Source organism: Aquarana catesbeiana, linkage group LG07 (genome assembly GCF_042186555.1).
Source record: "Aquarana catesbeiana isolate 2022-GZ linkage group LG07, ASM4218655v1, whole genome shotgun sequence".
NCBI classification, from domain to species: domain Eukaryota; kingdom Metazoa; phylum Chordata; class Amphibia; order Anura; family Ranidae; genus Aquarana; species Aquarana catesbeiana.
In genome coordinates this window covers 327,712,004-327,739,975 of record NC_133330.1, presented here as the reverse complement: position 1 = coordinate 327,739,975, position 27,972 = coordinate 327,712,004, and the positions used below count along the sequence as shown (strand labels likewise).

The 27,972-nt window shown below is 46.3% G+C and overlaps 2 protein-coding genes across 4 annotated transcripts in view; one reads left to right on the top strand and one right to left on the bottom strand.

The window, feature by feature from the left end:
- The window catches only part of ITGB3BP (integrin subunit beta 3 binding protein), a 68,357-nt gene extending 64,095 nt beyond the window's left edge, over positions 1 to 4,262 (bottom strand). Inside the window, exon 1 of one of the 2 annotated variants that reach the window (XM_073593816.1) lies at positions 3,984 to 4,262. In XM_073593816.1, coding sequence (XP_073449917.1) covers positions 3,984 to 3,988 — 5 coding nt within the window. In that variant the 5' untranslated portion in view covers positions 3,989 to 4,262. The remainder of the gene's footprint in view (positions 1 to 3,983) is intronic. The other variant, XM_073593817.1, reaches the window with a different exon arrangement.
- The window catches only part of EFCAB7 (EF-hand calcium binding domain 7), a 106,313-nt gene continuing 82,603 nt past the window's right edge, over positions 4,263 to 27,972 (top strand). For both annotated transcript variants that reach the window (XM_073593814.1, XM_073593813.1), the window contains exons 1-2: positions 4,263 to 4,378; positions 23,717 to 23,904. In XM_073593814.1, the coding sequence (XP_073449915.1) occupies positions 23,718 to 23,904 (187 nt within the window). In that variant the 5' untranslated portion in view covers positions 4,263 to 4,378; position 23,717. The remainder of the gene's footprint in view (positions 4,379 to 23,716; positions 23,905 to 27,972) is intronic.

The following is a 27,972-nucleotide window of genomic DNA, read 5'->3' as shown; positions in this document are numbered from 1 at the left end:
GCTTTGCAAATATATAAAAGTGACTGGCGCCCAAATTCTGTTCTAACTTCCCATTATAGCCATGGACTCAGCCCCGGGGTGAATGTAAGCTTGCCCCGTGTCTGGAGGTACCTCCTTGCTCCCAGGAGAGGCGCTACAGACATAACGCAGAATTCTAATTAAAATCAATATGAATAACTCAGTCAATGAATTATTTGAAATCCTTAGGATGCTAGCATTAGAAAATAGATAAAACAAGTAAATATAATACACGTTCCGAATTTAAAAATGTTTTTTATATTTCTTCAGTTACTTCCTGGTTTCTGGCCTAGGCCAAAATGATGTCACACATCCCATTAGTCTTTATGGGAGGAGGAGCTTTCTCAGCTAAGTATGCCCTCTTACCTGCATGCCTGAGCTAAGGGCAGATGGATTCCAGGAAGTAAATGCTACGCAAATTATCTGCCCTTACTCAAGATGGCCACGGAAAGAAAAAACTTGCATTTCAAAGTGATTTCTCAGTAACATACAGTGTGGTCGGAAAGTATTCAGACCCCCTTAAATTTTTCACTCTTTGTTATATTGCAGCCATTTGCTAAAATCATTTAAGTTCATTTTTTTCCTCATTAATGTACACACAGCACCCCATATTGACAGAAAAACACAGAATTGTTGACATTTTTGCAGATTTATTAAAAAAGAAAAACTGAAATATCACATGGTCCTAAGTATTCAGACCCTTTGCTCAGTATTTAGTAGAAGCCCCTTTTGATCTAATACAGTCATGAGTCTTTTTGGGAAAGATGCAACAAGTTTTTCACATCTGGATTTGGGGATCCTCTGCCATTCCTCCTTGCAGATCCTCTCCAGTTCTGTCAGGTTGGATGGTAAACGTTGGTGGACGGCCATTTTTAGGTCTCTCCAGAGATGCTCAATTTGGGTTTAAGTCAGGGCTCTGGATGGGCCATTCAAGAACAGTCACGGAGTTGTTGTGAAGCCACTCCTTCGTTATTTTAGCTGTGTGCTTAGGGTCATTGTCTTGTTGGAAGGTAAACCTTCGGCCCAGTCTGAGGTCCTGAGCACTCTGGAGAAGGTTTTCGTCCAGGATATCCCTGTACTTGGCTGCATTCATCTTTCCCTCGATTGCAACCAGTCGTCCTGTCCCTGCAACTGAAAAACACCCCCACAGTATGATGCTGCCACCACCATGCTTCACTGTTGGGACTGTATTGGACAGGTGATGAGCAGTGCCTGGTTTTCTCCACACATACCGCTTAGAATTAAGGCCAAAAAGTTCTATCTTGGTCTCATCAGACCAGAGAATCTTATTTCTCACCATCTTGGAGTCCTTCAGGTGTTTTTTTAGCAAACTCCATGCGGGCTTTCATGTGTCTTGCACTGAGGAGAAGCTTCCGTCGGGCCACTCTGCCATAAAGCCCCGACTGGTGGAGGGCTGCAGTGACGGTTGACTTTCTACAACTTTCTCCCATCTCCCGACTGCATCTCTGGAGCTCAGCCACAGTGATCTTTGGGTTCTTCTTTACCTCTCTCACCAAGGCTCTTCTCCCCCGATAGCTCAGTTTGGCCGGACGGCCAGCTCTAGGAAGGGTTCTGGTCGTCCCAAACGTCTTCCATTTAAGGATTATGGAGGCCACTGTGGTCTTAGGAACCTTAAGTGCAGCAAAAATTTTTTTTCCTTGCCACAATTCTGTCTCTGAGCTCTTCAGGCAGTTCCTTTGACCTCATGATTCTCATTTGCTCTGACATGCACTGTGAGCTGTAAGGTCTTATATAGACAGGTGTGTGGCTTTCCTAATCAAATCCAATCAGTATAATCAAACACAGCTGGACTCAAATGAAGGTGTAGAACCATCTCAAGGATGATCAGAAGAAATGGACAGCACCTGAGTTAACTATATGAGTGTCACAGCAAAGGGTCTGAATACTTAGGACCATGTGATATTTCAGTTTTTCTTTTTTAATAAATCTGCAAAAATGTCAACAATTCTGTGTTTTTCTGTCAATATGAGGTGCTGTGTGTACATTAATGAGGGAAAAAATGAACTTAAATGATTTTAGCAAATGGCTGCAATATAACAAAAAGTGAAAAATTTAAGGGGGTCTGAATACTTTCCGTCCCCACTGTAAATCATGGAGACATGGATGGATGGATGGATGGGGGGGGGGGGGTTTGAAAAAATGAACTAAATAGTGTTTTTTAGTTTGCAGTGCTCAGATGCCGTGTACTTCGGCTTTAAACTGTTCCCCCCGCAGATAGCCCTCTCCGCCACTAGAGGTCACCAAGTATGGAGGAGCCCCGGGGGTGGGATTGGAATGTCGTTTGAAGCCAGAGCTCTTCTTTAACAATCATTCAGAATTCACTTAGGGCCCTTTCACAATGCTCTGTAACAAAATCGCTTTTTTTGTACTGTGTTTAATGTGCGGTTTTGGTGCGTTTTAAAGCGATTTCAGTTCATTTCAATTAGAAGCTGCATTTTTGGTGCGGTTTTTCTTAGAACCCCAAACATTATTATATATATATACACACACACTTTTTTTTTTTGGTAGAGACCCTAGAGAATAAAACAGTGGTTGTTGCAATATTTTATGTCACACTGTATATGTGCAGCAGTCTGTAAATACATTTTTTGGGGGGGAAAAAAATTACACTTCTTTAATGAATAAAAAAAAAAAAAAAAAAAACAAACAAAAAAAAAAAAAAACTAAAAAGTTAGCCTAATTTTTTTTCTAGAATGTGAAAGATTTTACGCCGCGAGAATCGTGATCTTTTTATTCTAAGCAAAAAAAAAAAAAATTGCGATTCTCATTTTGGCCAGAATCGTGCAGCTCTAATAATAGTCAATGGTTTCAAAAATGTGTCAAAAGCATCCGATGTGTCCGCCGCCATTACTAGTAAAAAAAAAAAAAAATTAATAATAAAAATGCCATAAATCTATCCCCTATTTTGTAGACGCTATAACTTTTGCGCAGACCGATCAATATACGCTTATTGCGATTTTTATTACTAAAAATATGTAGAAGAATACATATCGGCCTAAACTGTGGAAAAAATTAGTTTTTTTTTATAAAAAATTTGGGATAATTATTATAGAAAAAAGTAAGAAATATTGTGTTTTTTTTTTTTTTTTCAAAATTGTCGCTCTTCTTTTCTTTATAGCGCAAAAAATAAAAACCGCAGAGGCGATCAAATACCACCAAAAGAAAGCTCTACTTGTGGGGGGGGGGGGGGGGAAGGATGTTGAATTTGTTTGGGTACAGCGTCGCACGACCGCGCAATTGTCAGTTAAAGCGATGCAGTGCCGCATCGCAAAAAACGGCCTGGTCATTGTTGACCTTCCGGGGTATTTGTACCGTCTGCCCTCACACTGCGTCATCCCTATAGCTCTACAATGAGTAGAGCCCGTGCTCCCTGCTGATTGGAGAGCTCTAGCTCAGCAGGGGAATAAGTGTCAGACCTCTGCAGAGTGACTCTGTGTGTGGAAGCAGTGGTCTCACTGCAGAGGCTCCTTACACCTCCTGTTGAGTCATCCCTATGGCTCTAGAATGAAACAAGCCTGTGCTCCCTGCTGATTGGAGAGCTCTGGTTCAGAGTGTGTGTGTGTGTGTGTGTGTGTGTGTGTGTGTGTGTGTGTGTATATGTATGTAGGGGGGGGGGGGTTGGGTCAGACCTCTGCAGAGAGACCACTGCTTCCACACTGAGAGAGCAAGTATCTCATTGCTACCAAAGCATCTTTTTTTTTTTTTAAGGAATGCCTTAGTAGTGTGTTGGGGTTCCACTAGGGTGCATATCAGGTGTTCCGTGTAAATGGGTCCTCAGGGAAAAACTTCCCAAAGGGGGTAAAAGAAGAAGCCCCCAAGGGGTGTAAGCCTCCTCCAGCCATAAATACACAGCAATGGAGGGCGCTCCAGGAGGACATGGTGGTTCCCAGGGACAGCCACAGATAGAAGGAGGGTGTGGGGGGAGGTGAGGGGGTCACACTCACGGCATGTCGCGAAGTCAGGGGGAGATGACAGGCAGCTGCTTTCAATCTTAGCTTGGCGCCGCGTGCACCGCTATATCCCTTCCCCCCGGGAACATCCACCCCTCAAACTTCCGTTCCGCCCCGCTGCCAACCCCGTCAGTGACATTCTTCCAGGCTCTTAGAAACCACACACATTAGTTTATAAAATAATAAACGTTCCCAAATCTTCTCCGCCCCCCGCTTTAGCTCTACGTGAGAACAGCCGGTGAAGCGTGACGGGGATTGGGTGAGGTGCCCCCCCCCGTGCCTGAAGCGGCCATCTTTCTTTTGGGAACACAGAGTCACTTCCGGGCCCGCGTTCCCCTGGTAACGGAACAGCCGCGGCGGACAGAGAGGCTCGGGGAGCGCACAGTGAGGTGAGGGAGGCCTGCTGGGGGTGTTGGGGGGTGTATATATTGGTTCTGTCGGCCTTGGGCCCCTAGGGGCCACACTGTCCTGCCAGGCTCCTCTGTGGAGTGTATGGCTCCCTGTCATAGAAATACTGATATAAAAGAGAATTCCATGAGCTGGAGGTGATACAGATCGAATTTATAGAATTAAAAGTCTATTGAAACCCCAAAAATATCCTATAGAGAGCTCCGAGGTGGCGGCTGCATTCGTTTTCTTTTTTTCGGGCGCTTTCCCTTCTATTTTCCTCCCGGTAACACACCTCCTGTCCGAGGGTGACAACGCCCACTCGCCCCTTATGTGTGAAGGAGCAGCGTTGTCACCCGAAGGCTCCGTTCACACCTCTGCGGTTTTTTTGTTTTTTCAGTGTTTTTTTTCAGTGCTTTTTTAGTGCAGAAACGCACAGCAGTCCATTTAAATCACTTCCGGGCATTTTCACCCCCTTCTTCCTGCCCAGGCCAATTTTCAGTTTTCAGCGCTGTCGCATTTTGAGTGACACTCTTTTTGAGTGACATTCCTCGGTCGTGCTACGCTGTACACAAATTACATTTTTATCCTTTTTTTTTTCCCCACAAATAGAGATTTCTTTTGGTGGTATTTGATCATCTCTGCGGTTTTTATTTCTTGCGCTATAAACAAAAGAAGAGCGATGAGTTTGAAAAAAAAAAAAAAAACACAATATTTTTTACTTTTCGCTATAATAAATATCCCAATATTTAACCACGTGAGATCCGCGCTACAGCCGAATGTCGGCTACAGCGCGGACCTGCTTTGCCGGGACGACGTCCATTGGCATCGTCCTGTGCACGAGCGGCCTGCGCGCCCCCTGCAGGGTGCATGCGGCGCGCTCTGTGATCAGCGAGTCTGAGACTTGCCTGATCACAGAACGTAGTGAGGGATCGATCCCGACCCCTTAACACGTGATCAGCTGTCAGCCAATGACAGCTGATCATGTGATGTCAACAGAGCCGGTAATCGGCTATTTTTTCTTCTCGCACTGACAGCGTGAGGAGGAAAAAAAAGCCGATCACCTGTCGGCTGTGAGAGGGACATCAGTCCCGATCACGGCGAGCTGCTGCAGATCCTCAGTGCCCACCTGTGCCCCCTGCCAGTGCCACCTAGCAATAGGCAGCAGTGCCGCCTACCAGTGCCCACCAGCTTCACCCATCAGTGCCCACAGTGCCACCTATCAGTGTCCACAATCAGTGCCTCAACAACAGTGCTGCACATCAGTTCCACCTAGCAGTGCCCATCAGTGTCACCTACCAGTGCCCATCAGTGCCACCTATCAGTGGTACCTATCAGTGCCACCCATCCATGCCACCCATCAGTGGCCATCAGTGCCGCCTTATCTGTCCCCATCAGTGCCGCCTTATCTGTGCCGCCTTATCTGTGCCTATCAGTGCCATCTTATCTGTGCCGCTTTATCTGTCCCCATCAGTGCCGCCTTATCTGTCCCCATCAGTGCCACCTTATCTGTGCCCATCAGTGCCGCCTTATCTGTCCCCATCAGTGCCGCTTTATCTGTCCCTATCAGTGCCGCCTTATCTGTGCCCATCAGTGCCGCCTTATCTGTGCCTATCCGTGCCCATCAGTGCAGCCTATCAGTGCCCACCAGTGCCGCCTCATCAGCGCATATCAATGAAGGAGAAAAATTACCTGTTTGCAAAATTTTTTATAACAAACTATGAAACATCATTTTTTTTTTCAAAATTTTCCATCTTTTTTTGTTTGTTTAGCAAAAAATAAAAATCCCAGCTGTGATTAAATACCAACAAAAGAAAGCTCCATTTGTGTGAAAAAAATGATAAAAATTTCATTTGGGTACAGTGTTGTATGACCGCGCAATTGTCATTTAAAAGTGCGTCAGTGCTAAAAGCTGAAAATTGGTCTGGGCAGGAGGGGGTTTAAGTGCCCAGTAAGCAAGTGGTTAAAAAAAAAAAAAAAATAGTTTTCCTCAGTTTAGGCCGATATGTATTCTTCTACATATTTGTGGTTAAAAAAAATCGCAGTAAGCGTATGTTGATTGGTTTGCGCAAAAGTTATAGCGTCTACAAAATAGGGGATAGTTTTATGGCATTTTTATTTATTTATTAATTTTTTACTAGTAATGGCGGCGATCTGTGATTTTTTTTATCAGGACTGTGACATTGCAGCGGACAGATCAGACACTTCTGACACTATTTTGGGACCATTCACATTTATACAGCGATCAGTGATGCACTGATTACTGTATAAATGTCACTGGCAGGGAAGGGGTTAACACTAGGGGGGCAATCAAGGGGTTAACTGTGTATCCTATGGAGTGATTCTAACTGTAGGGGGAGGGGACTCACAAGGGGAAGAGACCGATTGGTGTTCCTCTGTACTGGGAACACACGATCGGTCTCCTCTCCCCTGACAGGCCGTGGATCTGTGTGTTTACACACACGGATCCACGTCCCGGCTCTGTGACCGGCAATCGTGGCCCCTAGAAGGAGATCCCTCCTGCGGATGTCATTTGACAATAGCTGGGATGTAACCAATGCTGTGGTTAACATTGGTTTCCTATGGGACACGTTCACATCTGTGCTTTCTTCAGCCGCTGCGTTCTTGGAAAGGGCCAGGGACTTTTTTTTTTAAAAGCAAACCCATTGACTTCAATAGAGAAGCTGCAGAAAAGCATAGAAACATGTTGTGCGTTCCTCCTCTCCTCCCCCCCCCCCCCCCCCATTGCATTTTTTAATCCAACCAACAACAAATTGGCAAAATAAAAGCAGAAAAAATGCAAAACGCATAAAAAAATGCGTCAAAAACTTTTGTTCTTAGATCGCCTTTAGATTTACCTTCAACTATGTAGTACAAAAGGACCTGCCTGATTGCATACAGATTGAAAGTGTTTAGGTTTGACCTCCTATTTTATGGCTTTGCTAAAAGAAAAAAATCTAAAGAATGTGTGTATCCAGCTAAAGCACCGCAGAAACGGATCAAAAGCAAACTGCATCGGTGTGAACTAGAGCTGCACGCATAGGTGTGCGCACAGGGTGTGTCAGGTGTGCCTGGGCACACCCTTAACATCCTGTATCCTGCCATCACCCTGTGTCCCCCTGCTTCCTTTCTCTTCTCCTGAAGTGCTGCCAGCTTCCCTCCTATCCTCTCAGGAGCAGGGAAGGGGCTGGTAAATATTTCATTAACTGGCCCCTTCCTTTTCTGAATGATCTGTACCGATCGCTCCTGTCTTCATTCTTAACTGAAGCATAGTAAACTATGTTTACTGCATGGACTGTCCACAGCTATTTTCTCTGTCTCAGAAGTGAGACATCAGGGGTCTGTTTGGACTCTTAATATTTCACCAAAGCCCCATTACGGGTGCTCCTAAAAAAAAAAATAATAATAATAATAATAAAAAGAAAAGAAAAAATAATAAAAAATAATATTGTAAAAATAATCTTAAAAAATAAAATTGTAAAAAATAATAAAGATAAAAAATGACTGACACCGTCCGCTGCCCTACTGACACCAATCTTTGCTCTACTGACATCTTCCACTGCTCTGCTGATATACACACATATGTGTTTGTGCTCTGGGGTCTACACCCTAATGCAGTAGGCTGCGCACACCAATAGCTGCACAATTCTGGCTAAAATGAGAATCACAATTTTTTTTTTTGTTTAGAACAAAAGATCACGATTCTCGCAGCGTAACATCATCTCTCACATTATACAAAAAAATTGGGCTAACTTTACTGTTTAGTTTTTTTTTTTGTTTTCTTTTTTTATTCATTAACCACTTGACGTCCGCGCTATAGCCGAATGACGGCTACAGCGCGGACCTGAATTTCCGGGAGGCCGTCATAGGACTTCCTACCCCTTTGCGCGCCCCCTGCAGGGCGCGCGCTGTGATCATCGAGTCACCGAGACTCAGGTGATCACCGATCCGAGTAAGGGGCCGATCCCGGCCCCTTACCACGTGATCAGCTGTCAGTCAATGACAGCTGATCACGTGTGTAAACAAAAGCTCTGTAATCAGGGTTTTTTATTCCTCATGCTGACAGCTTATGTTCAGGGGACATCGGTCCCGAAGAGGAAGGAGGCACATCTGCCTCCTCCTCTGCCTCCTCTGTGCCAATTAGTACCCCCTGCCAGTGCCACCTGCCATTGCCACCTGCAGTGCCCACCAGTGCCACCTATCAATGCCCAAGAATGCCACCTATCAATGCCCACCAGTGGTGCCAATCAGTGCCACCTAGCAGTGCTGCCTTTCAGTGTAACCTACCAGTGCCGATCAGTGCCCATCACTGCCACCTATCAATGCCCATCACTGCCAGCTATCAGTGCCACCTATTAGTGCCACTTCTCAGTGCCCACCAGTGCCACCCATCAGTGTCACCTTTCAGTGCCCATCAGTGCAGCCCATCGGTGCCCATCAGTGTAGCCTCATCAGCGTACATCAATGAAGGAGAAAAATTACCTGTTTGCAAAATTTTATAACAAAATATAATTTTCTTTCCCCCCTCACCTTCCAGGACAGCTACTTGAGAGATGATCGGCTCCGCCCTCTACAGGAAACACAAATCAGATAGAATTTTATAGGCCCCTCCCTTTCCTCTGACCCTCAGTTGTTTTGTGTTTCCAGTCCCTCCAGGAGCACCGACACGTTTTTTGTTTTCTTATGGTCTGGTAACTGTGGTTGGTGGACCCCCCTTCTCTGGTTTCATCCAGGACTAGTTGTGGCCAAAGAAGGGGTCTGGAGTGCAATTGGGCCCAAGGCACCCCTGGAATGGCTGCAGTGGTTAATGCAAAGAATGAAGTGGTTAATGCAAAGAATGCATTAAAGGGTTGCTAAACCCTCGTGTTTTTTTTTTTTGTTTTTTTTTTTTAAATAACAAACATGTCATACCTACCCCCACTGTGCAGTTGGTTTTGCACAGAGTGGCCCCGATCCTCGTCTTCTGGGATCCCTCAGCAGCGCTAGTAGCTCCTCCCCGCATCGAGTGACCCATCGGAGAAGCGCTCTCCTATGGGACACCTGTGTGGCCGCGCTCCCGGGTCCTCCTTCTGCGTCTTTTGACACAGAAAGCAGGACTCGGCCCCGCCCCCCAGCACCCGCGTAATTGGATTAGATTGACTTAGATTAGGGAGCCAATGGCTGCGCTGCTATCAATCTATCCAATCAGGACACGAGACACCAGCTAGACCTGGTGTGCTTGTCCCCGGGGAGAAGAAAACCAGGTTCAGATTAGGGCTGGGGAAAAATCGTTTTAAATCTTGAATCGAGTTGAGAGGGGTAAATCGATTCAAGATTTAAGCAAATCGATTTCTTTAGATTTTTTTTTTTCACCGCGCCGGTCCTGAGGAGCTGCGGGCAGGAGTTTTTAGGCTTCGGCCTAGTCCGCGGCGTCCGGCCTCACGGACTAGGCCGAAGCTGCGGTCTCGCCTAAAAACTCCTGCCCGCAGCTCCTCAGGACCAGCACGGTGTCCAAAAAAAAAAAAAAACTCGATTTGAATCATGAGCCGAGTTTTTTTTTTTTAAGAAAATCGCAGATTTTTTTTTTTTTTAGAAAATCTCCCAGCCCTAGTTCAGATAAGTAAAAGGGGGCACTGGGGGGGGGGGGGGGGGGGGGACGCTGCAGCACTACAGAAGGTTTACGGCCCTTTTAAGATAAAAAACCTTCTGCCTTTACAATCACTTTAGGGGCTCATTTACAGATACTTCAACTTTAACACACATTAAAGCATCAACCTGCTTTATTGATTGTGATTGTGTTTTTGATGCTTCTGTGATGCTTTTTTGAAGCTTTACCCATTTTAGCTCCGGAAGGTTTTACCCCCTGCCTGACCAGGCCATTTTTTGCAATATGGCACTGCGCTGTTTAAACTGACAATTGCGCGGTCGTGTGGCGCTGTACCCAATTAAAATTCCTTTTTTTGCCCACAAATAGAGCTTTCTTTTGGTGGTATTTGATCACCTCTCCGGTTTTTACTTTTTGCGCTATATAAAAAAAAAAAAAAGACAATTTTGAAAAAAAACAATATTTCTTACTTTCTGCTATAAAACATAACCAATAAAAAAATGTAAAAAATCGAATTTCTTCATCATTTTAGCCCAATATGAATTCTGCTACATGTTTTTGTTAAAAAAAAAAATCCCAATAAGCGTATATTGATTGGGTTGTGCAAAAGTTATAACATCTACAAACTATGGGATAGATTTATGGACTTTTTATTACTTTTATTTTCTTTACTAGTAATGGCGACGATCAGCGATTTTTAGTGGGACTGCGAAATTGCGGCGGACAAATCGGACACCTAAATGACAATTTTGACACTTTTTGGGTACCAATGACACTAATACAGTGATTAGTGCTAAAAAAAAAAAAAGCACTGTCACTGTACTAATGACACTGGCAGGGAAGGGGTTAACATCAGGGACGATCAAAGGGTTAAATGTGTTCCCTGGGAGTGCCTTCTTACTGTGTGGGGGATGGTTTAATTGAAGGTCCCGCTCAATAGTAATCCCCAGCTCTGCTGATCCCCCGCTCAGTAATAACCCCCAGCTCTGCTGATCCCCCGCTCAGTAGTAACCCCCAGCTCTGCTGATCCCCCGCTCAGTAGTAACCCCTAACTCTGCTGATCCCCCGCTCAGTAATAACCCCCAGCTCTGCTGATCCCCCGCTCAGTAGCAACCCCCAGCTCTGCTGATGCCCCACTTGGTAGTAACCCCCAGCTCTGTTGATTCTCCGCTCAGTAGTATCCCACAGCTCTGCTGATCCCCCCACCCAATAGTAACCCCCAGCTCTGCTGATCCTCTGGTTTGCTGATCCTCCTCTTTCTCCAGTCCCCGCTTTCCTCCCGCTATATTGTTCCCTTGCTGCTCACCATCTGTGACATCTGCTAGTCTCTCCTGCCCTGGTCCCCCAGCTCTGCTGATCCTCTCTCTCCGGTCCCCGCTCATCTTCCACTATAGCGTTCTCATGTTGTACACCACGTATGCTGTCTGCTAGTTGCTCTGGTCCAGTCCAGACCCCGCTCCTCTTCCTGCTGCTGCATGCTGCACACCATAGTTACATAGTTACATAGTAGGTGAGGTTGAAAAAAGACACAAGTCCATCAAGTCCAACCCATATGTGTGATTATGTGTCAGTATTACATTATATATCCCTGTATGTTGCGGTCATTCAGGTGCTTATCTAATAGTTTCTTGAAGCTATCGATGCTCCCCGCTGAGACCACCGCCTGTGGAAGGGAATTCCACATCCTTGCCGCTCTTACAGTAAAGAACCCTCTACGTAGTTTAAGGTTAAACCTCTTTTCTTCCAATTTTAATAAGTGGCCACGAGTCTTATTAAACTCTCTTCTGTGAAAAAGTTTTATCCCTATTGTGGGGTCACCAGATGTGACGTCTGCACCAGACACTTCCAGAAAAAATATGCACCTGAACCGGAAGTGACTGTTGATGACGTCCAGTTTGCTTGTTGGTTTCCCAGTGTAGCCTGAGATATCTCATACCTGCAATACCTCCAAAACAAAGCGATGCTAACGGTGCATAAAAGCACCTCAAAATCTTCAGGTTCTGTAAGCGAGCGTGTTCAAAGGCTTCTGTGGAGGCTTTGGAGACACTTTAAAGCACCAAAAAATGCGAGATAAGGTATAATTTTTTGAAAACGCAACATGTAAACAGAGTGAACAGGACTGTAAGTAAACCATTTTATTTAGTGACAAGGGATTCATTGGCATTGCTTTAAAAAAAAAAAGCGTGTCCAGTGCCATATTTTGAAGCAAGTGTAAATGAGCCCTAATTGCAGCTGAAACCTCATGTACTGAGGTTTATGCTTGGCTGTCCACGTTCCATTTTCAGCGGCTGTTAATCCACCTGGTTTTTAGGCATCACATCCCTTCTATGCGGCTTATTTTTTTGTCTGCCATGTCAGATAATTGTTTTGCTCTTCTCTAGATGTTTTTCAGTGCACAGCTTTTTTTTCTTTCCTGTTTTATTGACTGTTTACAAATAGTAAAAAGAAGGCGACGGTATCCGGCAGGGTTATAAAGAGCGCCGGCTGCGTGTTGTCACAGCATGCTTGTCAGCGGCTTGTAATGACACCAGTTAGCGGCAGGCTGGCTGTGACATCTCTTCCCCATGGGGTCTTTTAATGCTGCAGTAATAGGGAAAGTGTCAGGCATGCAGCGAGCCTAATACAAATCGGCTACTTCATCCATGAGAGACGGTTATTATCGTTCTCTCCCAAGTGTAAAAAAACTTCATCGCTCAGAGGAGGCGCCTTTTTGATTGAAACCTCTGTAGCAGGAATGCAATGAGTCCTGAAGGGGACCGGGTGTATAGCTCCTGCTCAACGCTGAATGGGACATCATCACATCATTATGCTGCAAGATATTTCAGCAGTTATCCCGATAAAATAATGTTAGGAGCTGTAAGAGCAACAACACAGTGAAAATGACTGTGTCGCCGGCCCGGGCTACTGGAAGTCATAGAAGAGATTTCTCTGTCCCCGCGGGGGGTGGCAGGGAATTTGCAGCCATGGATTCTGTATGGCGGTCGGGAAATACGCCCCAGGCTCATCCAGCATTGCCCTCTTAAGGGCAACAAACATGCCAGTGTGTACATGCAGTCATTAATGCTGACATGAAAGGCACTAGGCAGGTCACTTAAAGGGCTCCCCCCCTCCCCCCCCCCCCCCCGTCATTAAAGTGGAACTGTGGTGAGTTCAGTGAGTCACTCTGGCAAACTTCACCTAAAAGTAGTAGTAGATGATTTTTTTTTATTTTTGAATGCTGTTCCATATTTTCATGATCCTATTTCAGATGTGACAGATATGTAACTACCTTTTTAAAGAAGAACTCTTATAAGTATTAAAAAATAAAATACAGATCCATAAATACCTGTATTAGCTTCTCCAATGAAACTGTATGAAAATATGAAGAAAATCCCTTTTTTATTTCTTGCTTAACCAGCTTTTCTGCTCCTCCCCTGGTAAAAGCCCAATTTGTGGGTGCTACTAATGTTGAAATCATCCAGAGCTCAGTTGCCAAAACCCCATGTTCAGTGAACACCCCTGGGGAAGGGGGCATGTGAACTAGAGGGCTCACATCCAGTTCTCCTGTTCCACCCCCTCTGTCTTTTAATTTGTTGTTTGGATTCAGGTGGCATCCATGGTTGCTAGAGCGCAGGCCGTCCCTGCAACCTAACATCCTAGGTTGCTAGAAAGCCGGTGGTAACTGCAGCTAGGCATTCTTGGTTACTAGGATGCAGGTGGCCCCTGGTACCTATTGCCCTTGATTGCTAGGACATAGGTGGCCCCAGCCTAGAATCCTAGGTTGCTAGGAAGCAGGTGGCTCTTGTAGCTATGCGTTCTTGCTTGCTATGTTGCAGGTGGCCCCTGGCACCTAGTGCCCTTGGTTGCTATGAAGCAGACAGCTTCTACAACCTAGCATCTTTGGTTGCTAGGACACAAGTCACCCCTGCTGCCTAGCATCCTTGGTTGCTAGCATGCAGGTAGCCCCTGTCACCTAGTCCCCCTTGGTTATCGGGACACAGACAGCACCTGCTTTCTAGCATTCTTGGTTGCTAGGACGCACTCGGCCCCTGCAACCTGGTGTTCTTGGCTGCTAGGACACCGGTAGCCATGCCGTACAGCATCATTGGTTGATAATGGTGCAGGTTGCTGCCTGTGTCCTAGCGAATCAATAAAAAAATGGAAGGAGAGACAGGAGAACAGACATGCCCCATCTCCCTGCATACCTAGTGATGGTTCTTATCTTGGGGGAAGCGCCTAGTTGCTGATACAAGCGCTTTCAATCATAGATAATTAAATATTTTAATTCTTGCTAGATGCATGGTTGGAAAGCGGTAGGAGGAAGGGGGATGTGCCTTATAGTGAAATCAGAGTCAGTAATTTCAGTCTAGGAGAGGAGCCTGTAATCCTGTGTAAGACTGATGGAAAGGCTGGAGTTCCAATTTAAATGAGGATCTCTTTTGAAGCCTAACTCTTTCTTTTTAAAAAATAAATTTCCCATCATTAGAAAAATCAAAATAGCTTTATCACCCGATCTTTGGCCCTGTCCCCTGTAGATTCAGCGCTGGTCGCTTTCCTGGTTAAATGATGCCCAAAGCCATTCAGCCCACTTCCTATAAGTCCGGGGTGTCAGAGACCGCCTAGGACGGTGGGCTTCATCGGGAAGCCATGACAGAGACCGCCTAGGAGGGTAGGCTTCATCAGGAAGCCATGACAGAGACCGCATAGAAGGGTGGCCTTTATCAGGAAGCCATGACAGAGACCGCCTAGGAGGGTAGGCTTCATCAGGAAGCCATGACAGAGACTGCCTAGGAGGGGGAATCATCAGGAAGTCATGACAGACTGCCTAGAAGGGTGGCTTCATCAGGAAGCCATGACAGAGACCGACTAGGAGGGGGGCATCATCAGGAAGCCATAACAAGGACAGCCTAGGAGGGGGCATCATCAGGAAGCCATGACAGACCGCCTAGGATGGTGGGCGTCATTAGGAAGCCATGACAGAGACCGCCTAGGAGGGGGAATCATCAGGAAGCCTTGTCAGAGACTGCCTAGGAGGGGGAATCATCAGAAAGCCAAGACAGAGACCGCCTAGGAGGGTGGGCTTCATCAGGAAGCCATGACAGAGACTGCCTAGGAGGGGGAATCATCAGGAAGCCATGACAGACTGCCTAGGAGGGTGGGCTTCATCAGGAAGCCATGACAGAGAACGCCTAGGAGGGGTCATCATCAGGAAGCCATAACAAGTACAGCCTAGAAGAGGGCTTCATCAGGAAGCCATGACAGACCGCCTAGGAGGGTGGGCTTTATCAGGAAGCCTTGGATTGCAAAAGAATGCTTTAGAGAACAATGCCACATATTTATGTGAGACTTTCCCTTCCTGTAATAAAGACCGCTCACTGCTGCTCTCATTCCTTGTGCAGGGTGACTGGTCTTGTCTCCACCCCCTCCCGTAGCTTTCTATAGGCAGCCTGTAGTGGGTTGGGCCTGCTTGGTCCCTCCCACAGAGGGGATGATGTCACTTCTCCTATTACTAGGTAATATCTGGGTTTGTAAAGCATTTGTTGCACACAAATTGGATTTGTGTCTTTTGTGGCTATTGAGGAATATATATAAAATAAAGTTTTATTTAAGCCCAGAGTTCAGCTTTAACACTGTAACGGTCCTCCCAAAATATCTAAGCACGTGGCTGAAAGTGATATGAAAATCACAATCAAAGGAAACCCTTAGACATGTAATGAAGCTGATGGGATCACAAAGCAATTCCCAAGATAAACAGACAGCAAACACCACCAGGGAACAAAACACACGGAGAGGATCAAACGGTGCAGATGGGACATCAAAGGAGCAGCTTGTGAAAATGTTATTGCTTCAACATCACAAGACTGTGGACCCCGGCAGATGCAGCGCAGTCCAGGCCGGGTGTCACATTAGGTCACATGGCAGGCCATGCACATGTAATGTGCTTCAATTACATTGGCTGGTGCATTGTTTAATTATTTCATAGAAAAACCTGTGAGCTTGATCAGATTGGGGCTCTATTCACGCTTGTGTGACTTGTCATGCGGCTTTAGACACATAAAGTCGCATGACAAGTCGCAGCCAGTGTATTTTAATGGAAGCCACTCAAATCCATGTGACCTAAAGTGGTTGTAAACCTCAGATATGAAATATGATGAAACATATCCCTCTATGGTGTGTATTTGTCCTTATCCAGAGCACTAAGAGTCATTTCTGTCTGCTCCCTCCTTCCTCTGCTAGCAGCATGAGTCACTTCTGACAGGTTTTCCTGACACCAAGAGAAAAATGGTGACCTCCAGCTGATTGTCCCTCAGCTCTGTTCCTGTGTGCTGTATAAAGAGGGGTGTGTCCGTTCCCTCCAATCAGCTCTCAGAGCTCTCCCCACTGAACTCTGCAGTGTGTAATTTCAGCTCTCCGCCCCTATTTGATGACAGCTCAGACTAGCTTTAAAAATCCCAGACTTTGTACTAATGTAGAGAAGAGAAAACTGCAGATAAACAGGTACAACTTATGTAAGAGGATTTGTTTTATCTCTGTGTGGCCAGTCACTTCACTGGGTATATGTAAGGGGTTAAACCACTTTAAAGTCGCAGTGACGTTCAAAGGTTCCTGCACTACTTTGATGCGACTTTCATGCGACTTGGGTGCCATAGACTGCAGTATAAACTAAAAAGTTGCATGAAAGTCGCATCTTAACCACTTCAGATCCGAAAGGTTTAAACCCCCACCCCCTTTTTATGACCTGGCAATTTTTTTGCAAAACAGCACTGCGTTTTTTTTAACTGACAATTTCGCAGTCGTGCAACGCTGTACCCCAAATAAAATTAAGTCCCTTTATTTCCCACAAATAGAGCTTTCTGTTGGTGGTATTTGATCACCTCTGTGATTTTTACTTTTTGCGCTATAAACAAAAAAAAAAAAAAAAACCGTCAATTTTGAAAAAAAAGAAAACAATATTTTTTACTTTCTGCTATAAAACACATCCAATAAAAAAAAATTAAAAATCTAATTTCTTCATCAATTTTTGCCAATATGTATTCTGCTATAAGTGTATATTGATTGGTAGGCTTGCACCGATACCATGCATTTGCACGAGTTTTTGTACTCATTCGCATGCTCTGCCTGATCCGATACCTGAGCAGTCATGGGTGATCGGTGTGGCGGGGGGAGTTACAAGCACCAATCTCCCTGTATAGATTTCAATAAAACAGCTGACAGCCGCCCCCCCCCCCCCCCCCCCCCCGGGATTTTCAGCTGCTCTATAAAGGGGAATGGGTGCTTTTAACTCCCCCCTGCCGCACCGATCACCCCTGACTGTCCCCTGTGTCCTCCTCTGTGCTCCTCCGGTCCCCCTCCGTGTCCTCTGTGCTCCTCCGGTCCCCCTCCGTGTCCTCTGTGCTCTTCCATTCCCCCTCCGTGTCCTCTGTGCTCTTCCAGTCCCCCTCCGTGTCCTCTGTGCTCTTCCAGTCCCCCTCCGTGTCCTCTGTGCTCCTCCAGTCCCCCTCCGTGTCCTCTGTGCTCCTCCAGTCCCCCTCCGTGTCCTCTGTGCTCCTCCAGTCCTCCTCTGTGCTCCTCCAGTCCCCCTCCGTGTCCTCTGTACTCCTCCAGTCCCTCTCCGTGTCCTCTGTGCTCCTCCAGTCCTCCTCTGTGCTCCTCCAGTCCCCCCCCCCCGTGTCCTCTGTGCTCCTCCAGTCCCCCTTCGTGTCCTCTGTGCTCCTCCAGTCCCCCTCCGTGTCCTCTGTGCTCCTCCAGTCCCCCTCCGTGTCCTCTGTGCTCCCCCAGTCCCCCTCCGTGTCCTCTGTGCTCCCCCAGTCCCCCTCTGTGCTCCCCCAGTCCCCCTCCGTGTCCTCTGTGCTCCCCCAGTCCCCCCTCCGTGTCCTCTGTGCTCCCCCAGTCCCCCCTCCGTGTCCTCTGTCCTCCCCCAGTCCCCCTCCGTGTCCTCTGTGCTCCCCCAGTCCCCCTCCATGTCCTCTGTGCTCCTCCAGTCCCCCTCTGTGCTCCTCCAGTCCCCCTCTGTGTCCTCTGTGCTCCTCCAGTCCCCCTCTGTGTCCTCTGTGCTCCTCCAGTCCCCCTCCGTGTCCTCTGTGCTCCTCCAGTCCCCCTCTGTGTCCTCTGTGCTCCTCCAGTCCCCCTCCGTGTCCTCTGTGCTCCTCCAGTCCCCCTCCGTGTCCTCTGTGCTCCTCCAGTCCCTCTCCGTGTCCTCTGTGCTCCTCCAGTCCTCCTCTGTGCTCCTCCAGTCGCCCTCCGTGTCCTCTGTGCTCCTCCAGTCGCCCTCCGTGTCCTCTGTGCTCCTCCAGTCCCCCTCCGTGTCCTCTGTGCTCCCCCAGTCCCCCTCCGTGTCCTCTGTGCTCCCCCAGTCCCCCTCCGTGTCCTCTGTGCTCCCCCAGTCCCCCTCCGTGTCCTCTGTGCTCCCCCAGTCCCCCTCCGTGTCCTCTGTGCTCCCCCAGTCCCCCCTCCGTGTCCTCTGTGCTCCCCCAGTCCCCCCTCCGTGTCCTCTGTGCTCCCCCAGTCCCCCCTCTGTGTCCTCTGTCCTCCCCCAGTCCCCCTCCGTGTCCTCTGTGCTCCCCCAGTCCCCCCTCCGTGTCCTCTGTGCTCCCCCAGTCCCCCCTCTGTGTCCTCTGTCCTCCCCCAGTCCCCCTCCGTGTCCTCTGTGCTCCTCCAGTCCCCCTCCGTGTCCTCTATGCTCCTCCAGTCCCCCTCCGTGTCCTCTGTGCTCCTCCAGTCCCCCTCCGTGTCCTCTGTGCTCCTCCAGTCCCCCTCCGTGTCCTCTGTGCTCCTCCAGTCCCCCTCCGTGTCCTCTGTGCTCCTCCAGTCCCCCTCTGTGCTCCTCCAGTCCCCCTCTGTGCTCCTCCAGTCCCCCTCTGTGCTCCTCCAGTCCCCCTCTGTGCTCCTCCAGTCCCCCTCTGTGCTCCTCCAGTCCCCCTCTGTGCTCCTTCAGTCCCCCTCTGTGTCCTCTGTGCTCCTCCAGTCCCCCTCTGTGTCCTCTGTGCTCCTCCAGTCCCCCTCCGTGTCCTCTGTGCTCCTCCAGTCCCCCTCCGTGTCCTCTGTGCTCCTCCAGTCCCCCTCCGTGTCCTCTGTGCTCCTCCAGTCCCCCTCCGTGTCCTCTGTGCTCCTCCAGTCCCCCTCCGTGTCCTCTGTGCTCCTCCAGTCCCCCTCCGTGTCCTCTGTGCTCCTCCAGTCCCCCTCCGTGTCCTCTGTGCTCCTCCAGTCCCCCTCCGTGTCCTCTGTGCTCCTCCAGTCCCCCTCCGTGTCCTCTGTGCTCCTCCAGTCCCCCTCTGTTCTCATCCGGTTCTCCTCCTGTCCCGGATTTGTCAGGATGTAGAGCGGAGGAAGGAGCCGGTAAATCTGTCCCTGTCTCCTGTCCATTCATCTTCAGTGCAGTTGAGGCTGCTGAGAAAGGGACTGGGGAATCTGTGTCCTCAGTCCCTTCTCTGTCTCAAAAGGGAGATGTCAGGGGTCTGTTTAGACCCCTGATATCCCACCAAAGCCCCCCCCCCCTCCAACAGGGCTCACAAATAGAAGAATAAAAAAAAAAATTTAAAGAAAAAGGTAAAATTGTAAAAAAAATTAAATAAAAAAATCCACTGACACCATCCATCCACCCCCCCCCCCCCCCCCCCCAGAAAAAAAACATTGGTTAAAAAAAATATATATATATTAATAAATAAGTTATAAAGAATAAAATTGTAAAGTAAAAAAAACTACTGACACAGTCCACTGCCACATGACATTAAAAAAAAAGTATCAGCGAGGACGTAAAAAAAAGTATTGGTACTTGTACTCGCTCTTAAAGTGGTATCAGTGCAACCCTATTGATTGGTTTGTGCAAAAGTTATAGCGTCTACAAACGATGGGATTTTTTAATGGAATTTTTATTTATTTATATATTTTTTATAGTTTTTTTACTAGTTTACTGTACTAATGACACTGGCTGGGAAGGGGTTAACATCAGGGACGATCAAAGGGTTAAATGTGTGTTTAGGGAGTGATTACTAACTTTGGGGGAGGTACTATAAATGTGGGAAGACAGAGATCCAGGTTCCTGCTTAGCAGAAACTAGACATGTGCAAATTGTTTTGTTCCGAATTCATTTCTAACCTGTTTAACAAACTTTAAAAACGAATATTTGGAAATACGGAAATTTGAAAATTCGAAAATCCAAAAGAACAAAAATCGAACTAACTAATAATAACTAATTACTTTTAAATAATACTATAAAATTTTATAGGTATTGGAATTTCCTTTCAAATGTGGCTGTTAGTGAACATAACGAATACAAATTTTTCTGAAGTTACGAATCATCCGAAATAACGAATTTTGATCATAATAATAGAACCGAAAAATTAAAATAAAAACAAATGAAATGAAAACAAACACATTTTTAGACAGTGCACATGTCTACTGGAAACACAGGATCTCTATCTTCCCTACTAACAGACTGGCAATCTGCCTTGTTGACATAGGCAGACCGCTGTTCTGCCTCTCTTGGGAATGATCGGAGGATCCCGGTATACATCTGGTCCGCTGGACCCACTGATTGGGTCCCGCTGTGTCCAATCACAGTGGGAGCGGGTCGACGGTGGTGTTCGTGCGCACCCCAGACCCAGAAGTGCAGAATTGTGTACCTGTACGTGATTCTGCGCAGAGAGGCTACCTTGCCGCCATATATTTACGGCATACGATCGACAAGCGGTTAATGTTATCAATGTGACCGTTGTGCAATAGTCAAAGTCACATCCAAGTCACAATGGACTTTGGCCGTCTGTGTCCTGATGGGGAAATTTTCTTTCACTTCCTGTCCCAGAGATGCAGCAGGAAGCAAGAAGAAATCTCTACAAAGTGAGGGCAGTCCCCCCTTCTTTTCACCAGAACAAATGTCCCCATTGGAAGATTTCCCCTCACTTCCTGTTCTGGTGACAATTGTAAAATGTGTATATCCCCTCACAGAGATCACAGTACTCCCTCTGCTAATGCCTTCATCTGCTTTTTTCTCCAGAGGAACAGCGCCATCTTTAAGGGATCGTCCAGGGTCACCATCTACTTCCTGGACTGGGATGCTGGCTCAGAGATAACACAGTCATGTAAATCCTGGTGTCTCTGCAACTCATGGCTGTTTTCACAAATGCCTGACAAATATCAGCAACTGCGGCAGCCTCTCACCCCGTGACTTGCTACAAAGTTACAATGTTGTAGTTGATCACTTGGGGCAGAGGAGACTGAGGAAAAGCTTCTTCTTGTCTGCAGCAAACTGATAGCATTACCTCGGCCTAGGCAAAGTCACCAGACTGGAGCTTAAAGACACAGCTTTTTGAATATTTTACAAATAATGCATTTGCTAAATGTCATGTCCAGAATTCTTTATGCAGATTTATAAGGTCTCTGCAAGGGTCACTTTTAAATATGTAAAGAGGTGAACATATAAAAAAATACTATCAGATAAACATTAGAGTAATAATTCAAAATGTCTATTCACTAAAGACTGCAGTTCATTTTTGAATTCATAATTTTGATTGGTTGGACAGTTGTATGATTGTCCGCTTGTAGCTTTTAGTTGGACAATTGTATGATTCTGGGTTCTAGTTGGACAGTTGTATGATTGCCTGGCCCTGGGTTCTAGTTGGACAGTTGGATGATTGCCTGGCCCTTGGTTTTAGTTGGACAGTTGTATGATTGCCTGGCCCTGGGTTCTAGTTGGAGAGTTGTATGATTGTCCGGCGCTGGGTTCTAGTTGGACAGTTGGATGATTGCATGGCCCTGGGTTCTAGTTGGACAGTTGTATGATTGTCCGGCCCTGGGTTCTAGTTGGAGAGTTGTATCATTGTCCGGCGCTGGGTTCTAGTTGGACAGTTGGATGATTGCATGGCCCTGGGTTCTAGTTGTAGAGTTGCATGATTGTCCGGCACTGGGTTCTAGTTGGACCGTTGTATGATTGTCCGGCGCTGGGTTCTAGTTGGACCGTTGTATGATTGTCCGGCCCTGGGTTCTAGTTGGACAGTTGTATGATTGTCCGGCGCTGGGTTCTAGTTGGACAGTTGTATGATTTTCCGGCCCTGAGTTCTAGTTGGACAGTTGTATGATTGTCTGCTTGTAGTTTTTAGTTGGACAATTGTATGATTCTGGGTTCTAGTTGGACAGTTGGATGATTGCCTGGCCCTGGGTTCTAGTTGGACAGTTGTATGATTGTCCAGCCCTGGGTTCTAGTTGGACAGTTGGATGATTGCCTGGCCCTGGGTTCTAGTTGGACAGTTGTATGGTTGTCCGACGCTGGGTTTTAGTTGGACAGTTGGATGATTGTCCGGCCCTGGGTTCTAGTTGGACAGTTGTATGATTGTCCGGCCCTGGGTTCTAGTTGGACAGTTGTATGATTGTCTGGCCCTGGGTTATAGTTGGACAGTTGGTTGATCGTCCGGCCCTGGGTTCTAGTTGGACAGTTGTATGATTGTCCGATCACGGTTTCTGGTTGGACAGTTGTATGATTGTCTAGTCCTAGTTTATGGTTGGACAGTTGAATCATTTAAAACAAACCTATAGAAAATTCTCAGCTCAGCTTACCAACCAGCCTGCAAACATCCAAAATATCCTGTCCAACAATTTGCATTTAAAACAGGGGTTTAGTTTGCACGCATTTGCAAATACATGCCTAAGCTGCAGAGCCACTTCTTGATACCCAGTATTATCTGCAGTCCTAACTCTATATTTTTGAGAGCTTCATAGTAGAAGCACATGCATAATAATGGATAGGAAGAGGGCAGGTAATCCGGGGCGGGGACCCTCCCACCCCTCCTTAAAATGTAAAGGGTCAAACTGGACACCCAGCCTGTAGCATGATGGCAGCAAAGGTGTCCAGTGCGTCCCCCTCACCAGTATTCCAACAGTCCAAACAAATGGTCACTGCCCCCACCTATAACTCGCCTTCGCAGCAATGTATTATGCATATGCTTCCACTGTGGAGGCTCTCAAAAATGTAGTCAGCTCTGCAGATAATAATGGGGTTCAGTGAAGTGCCCTCTGCAGCTTACGCTTGTATTTGCAAATGAGTGCAAACTAGACCCCTGTTTTTAACGTGAAGTGTTAGACAGGATAATTTGTTTGTTTGCAGGCTGGTTCGTAAGTTGAGCTGGGAATTTTCTTCGGTTTTGTTTTACGTGCGTCGCATTCCTTTTCTTTTTGGTTGGACAGTAGTATGATTGTCCAATCCTGGTTTCCAGTTGGACGTTGTACAATTGTCTGGTCATTATTTCTGATTGGACAGTTGTACGATTGTCTGGTCATTATTTCTGATTGGACAGTTGTACGATTGTCCGGTCCTGGTTTCTGGCTGGTCAGTTGTGTGACTGTTTCATCTTGGTTTCTGACTGGTCAGTTGTGTAACTGTCTGGTCCTGGTTTCTAGGACTGTACGATTGTCCAGTCCTGGTTTCTGGCTGGTCAGTTCTGTGACTGTCTGGTCCTGGTTTCTGGTTGGACAGTTCTGTGATTGTCCACTTGTGGTTTCTGGGTGTACTGTTGTATGATTGTCTGGTCCTGGTTTCAGGATGGACAGTTGTACGATTGTCTGGTTATAGTTTTTGGTTGGACAATTGTTTGATTGTTCAGTCCTGGTTTCTGGCTGGTCAGTCGTGTGATTGTCCGCTCGTGGATTCTAGTTGTACTTTTGTATGATTATCTGGTCCTGGTTTCTGGATGGACAGTTGTGTGACTGTCTGGTCCTGGTTTCTGGTTGGTCAGTTGTATGATTGTCCGGTCCTAGTTCTGACTAACAATATTTTTGTCATTTGCAGAATGGAGAGTCTTTATGGAAGTGCCACGTCTCTTACAAACAAAAGGTTGCCCTCCGAAGAGCGGATAGAGAGCCAGAAAGCTCAGCAGTATGTGGATGAGAATTTCTATGCATCTTGTCGAGCCGCGTACCTCACCACCTTCAAGACCAGCCTGGAAAACATCACAGACAAAGAGCAGCTGCAATTAGGTACTGGTATCACTCTTCACAATACTGGATGGTTAAAGAGAACCTGTCACCTTGTGTGTGTGGTTTCCCTTCAACCATTCCATACACAACTCATCACTCCTTCTTTGGCCCCCACTGCAAAATATCCATTGGGTTTCCAGGTATGGAAAACGTGATCTCCGCTATGATGCGGTGCTGAGGCCAATCACTAGGGTCAAATACAGCCAATCACTAGGGCCAACTATTCTCATATGACAGGGGGAGAGGGGAATGGGACATTACAGCTCCCTCTGTGGTCTGAAACCAGCTGACCACGGGTATTTGGTGGCATCATCAACAGAGGAAAATTGCAGTTGGGGAGTGCTGAAGAGGGGAGCAAAAAGTGGTCAGGGAGAGGACTTTACAAAGACGTTGTCACCTCACACTGAATGGGCAAGGTCATGTTTCTAAAAGAAACTATTTTGGTAATAATTCAACCTCTTGTCACCCACGTAATGCATATGCCTTAACACCGACACACTGCACATATGTATGCACATAGTTTCTGTGTTGAGAGCGCACTTATGGCTTATTTCATGGTGGCAACAGTGAACTATGCCTGCTTAACGTGTTTTGAAACCTTATCTCACAGTCTCCATAGAAAGTCCATGTGATAGGGTGACAACACAATCATCAATATTCCCATCGCACATGTTTCTGGAGTAAGCTGAGATACAGTAAATGGGTGCTGTAGCAACAGCCAGCTGCAAACTGGTAAATCACAAGTCTGAAGTAGGGGCTCTGTGTGGCCCCGAATCTTTGCACTTTTCTGCTGTGATGAGATCACTGTGAATAAAAACTATTGGACATTATTTGAAGATGCATGGGGTGCTAGCAAATATGTACGTTAAGGTTGATAACACAGAAGCACAAAATGGAGACAGGAGAAGAGTGAGGTCATCCCATACCAGGAGGTGCCTGAACAAAATATAAAAAAATACAAAAAAATAATACATAAATAAAATCATAAAAATAAAGGACCTTTATGGCAAGATCACCAGACAATTTTTTTATGAAAGCTGAAGCTTGAGTCTGGTTTACACTGGTGCGGTGCGGGATTCGTGTTTCCTGCACTGCATCACAATCGCACTCCCTTCATGCGAACCTCTGCGGGTGTCAGTGCTAAGTTAACAGCAACCCAAAAACGGGCTGCATAACCAGTGCAATTGGCTAAACCGGATCGCAAGGGTGTGAACACAACTTGAGAGTTAATTCATTTCAACAGCCAGATGGAATCAACCACTTCAATACCGGGCACGTTTACCCCCTTCCTGCCCAGGCCGGTTTTCATGTTTCACTTTGAACGACAATTTCACGGTCATGCAACACTGTACTCATATGACATTTCTAAAGAAAAAAAATCACAACAATTGAGCTTTCTTTTTTGGTGGTATTTAATCACCGCTTGTTAAATAAACAAAAAAAAGGCCAAAAACTTTGGAAAAAAAATGTGTTCTTCGCTTCTGTTATAAAATTTTGCAAATAGATAAATAATCTTTCTTCATAAATTTAGGCCAAAATGTATTCTACTACATTTCTTTGGTGAAAATAAGCCTAATCAGTGTATATTTAAACTATAGGAAAGTTATAGAGTCCACAAACTATGATATATATCTGAAAATCTATCAATCCTGATGTACTGACGGCCAATCTCATTTCTTGAGGCCCAAAAATGCCAGGACAGAACAAATACCCCCAAATGACCCCTTTTTAGAAAGAAGACAGTCTAAAGCAGGGATCTTCAAACTACGGCCCTCCAGCTGTTCCGGAACTACACATTCCATGAGGAATTGTAAAACTCTGACATTCACAGACATGACTATGATGGGAATTGTAGTTCATGAACAACTGGAGGGCCGTAGTTTGAAGACCCCTGGTCTAAGGTATTTAGTAAGAGGCGTGGCATGTTTTTTGAAGTTGTGATTTTTTTGTCATTTTTTTAATAAAATGAAGAAAAAAAAAGTTTTTTTCACATTTTTTAAATTTTATTTTTCACATTCTGTCACCAGTGCAGTACAATGTCGTCATATAACTGGTGTGGCAGTGATAAGGCACTCTGACTGGTGACAGTATGTAAAAAAAAAACAAAACAAAGTAATACATTTTTAAATATTTTTTTATTATTAGTTATTTATTATTATTTATTTATTTATTATTATTAGTTGATCAGGATTTTTTTGTTTTTTTTACATATTATACTTGCATATAGCATACTGTATGTCTATTGTTGTGATTAGCTGTGATTAGTCACAGCTAATCACATGGTACAAATGGGCTGTGATTGGCCCTGTCTGTACCATGTGATTACCGTGACCATTCACAGCTAGCAACACAATTGTATACAATGAATGGCATGAAAGGAAGCCATTCATTATTTACAACATGACACTGGCAGCGGGCCGGTATAGTGATCAGTCATCTGCTGTGTTCACCAAACACAGCGGGTGTCAGATCGCGCTTGAGCGCGGCCCGTTCTCAAGAGGACATCATATGATATCCTCCAAGAACAATAGGGTTCCCGCCTGTCCGTCATTTTACGATGCGGGCGGGAAGCAGTTAATTAAGCGCTTGATGCACCTAAACATGTTACATGTCAAGCGTTTCTTCTGCCAAAATGCGGCTGCCGGGAGGAAAGGCATCTAGGAGAGATGGCCAAAGCGTCCCAATGTGCATGAGGCCTAAAATATATGAAAAATCGCTTATGAAATGAAATTAACCTGTTTCTGCCAACATAACTCATACCTGCAGTGTCATATAGGGTGGGCTTTGTTGCCCACACACTGCACATATGCTCTCACTGTGGGCTCCCAGCCTGTGTTACTTTTGATGACAAATTTTGATTTCGTTTTAGTCCTAATCTTTTACTAAAATGCCATTTTAATTGTAGTCATATTTTAGTCATCTGAATTGTTTTGCTTTTTGTCGTATTTAGTTGACTAAAATTTGCAGTAAATTTTAGTCCACTGAAATAATTTTACTGTACTAAAATCATTTTACTCGACAAAAAAAAAAATGGGTTAAGTTAAATTGTATTGCATTATTTAAGAATTTTTCTAGAATTTTCCAAACTCATTAAATACTCCTGGATTAAAAAAAAAAAAATCTAATAATTGCAAACAGCGCTCTGGATGGTCTGAGAAGGCCTGTATGGCACAATGCTTTGGACGGTCTGAGGAGGCCTGTAATGCACACAGTGCTCTGGACGGGGGTCTGAGGAGGCCTGTAATGCTGCACAGTGCTCTGGACAGTCTGAGGAGGCCTGTAATGCACACAGTGCTCTGGATGGTGGTCTGAGGAGGCCTGTAATGCACAGTGCTCTGGACGGTGCTATGAGGAGGCCTGTAATGCTGCACAGTGCTCTGGATGGTGGTCTGAGGAGGCCTGTAATGCTGCACAGTGCTCTGAACGGGGGTCGGAGGAGGCCTGTAATGCTGCACAGTGTTCTGGATGGTGGTCTGAGGAGGCCTGTAATGCTGCACAGTGCTCTGAACGGGGGTCTGAGGAGGCCTGTAATGCTGCACAGGGCTCTGGACGGTGGTATGAGGAGGCCTGTAATGCTGCACAGTGCTCTAGACAGTCTGAGGAGGCCTGTAATGCTGCACAGTGCTCTGGATGGTGGTCCGAGGAGGCCTGTAATGCACAGTGCTCTGGACAGTGGTATGAGGAGGCCTGTAATGCTGCACAGTGCTCTGGACGGTGGTCTGAGGAGGCCTGTAATGCTGCACAGTGCTCTGAACGGGGGTCTGTAATGCTGCACAGTGTTCTGGACGGTGGTCTGAGGGGGCCTGTAATGCTGCACAGTGCTCTGTATGGTGGTCCGAGGAGGCCTGTAATGCACAGTGCTCTGGACAGTGGTATGAGGAGGCCTGTAATGCTGCACAGTGCTCTAGACGGTGGTATGAGGAGGCCTGTAATGCTGCACAGTGCTCTGGACGGTGGTATGAGGAGGCCTGCAATGCTGCACAGTGCTCTGGATGGTGGTCTGAGAAGGCCTGTAATGCTGTACAGTGTTAAGCATGCCACACCACTAAGCACGCTATGGTTGCTACC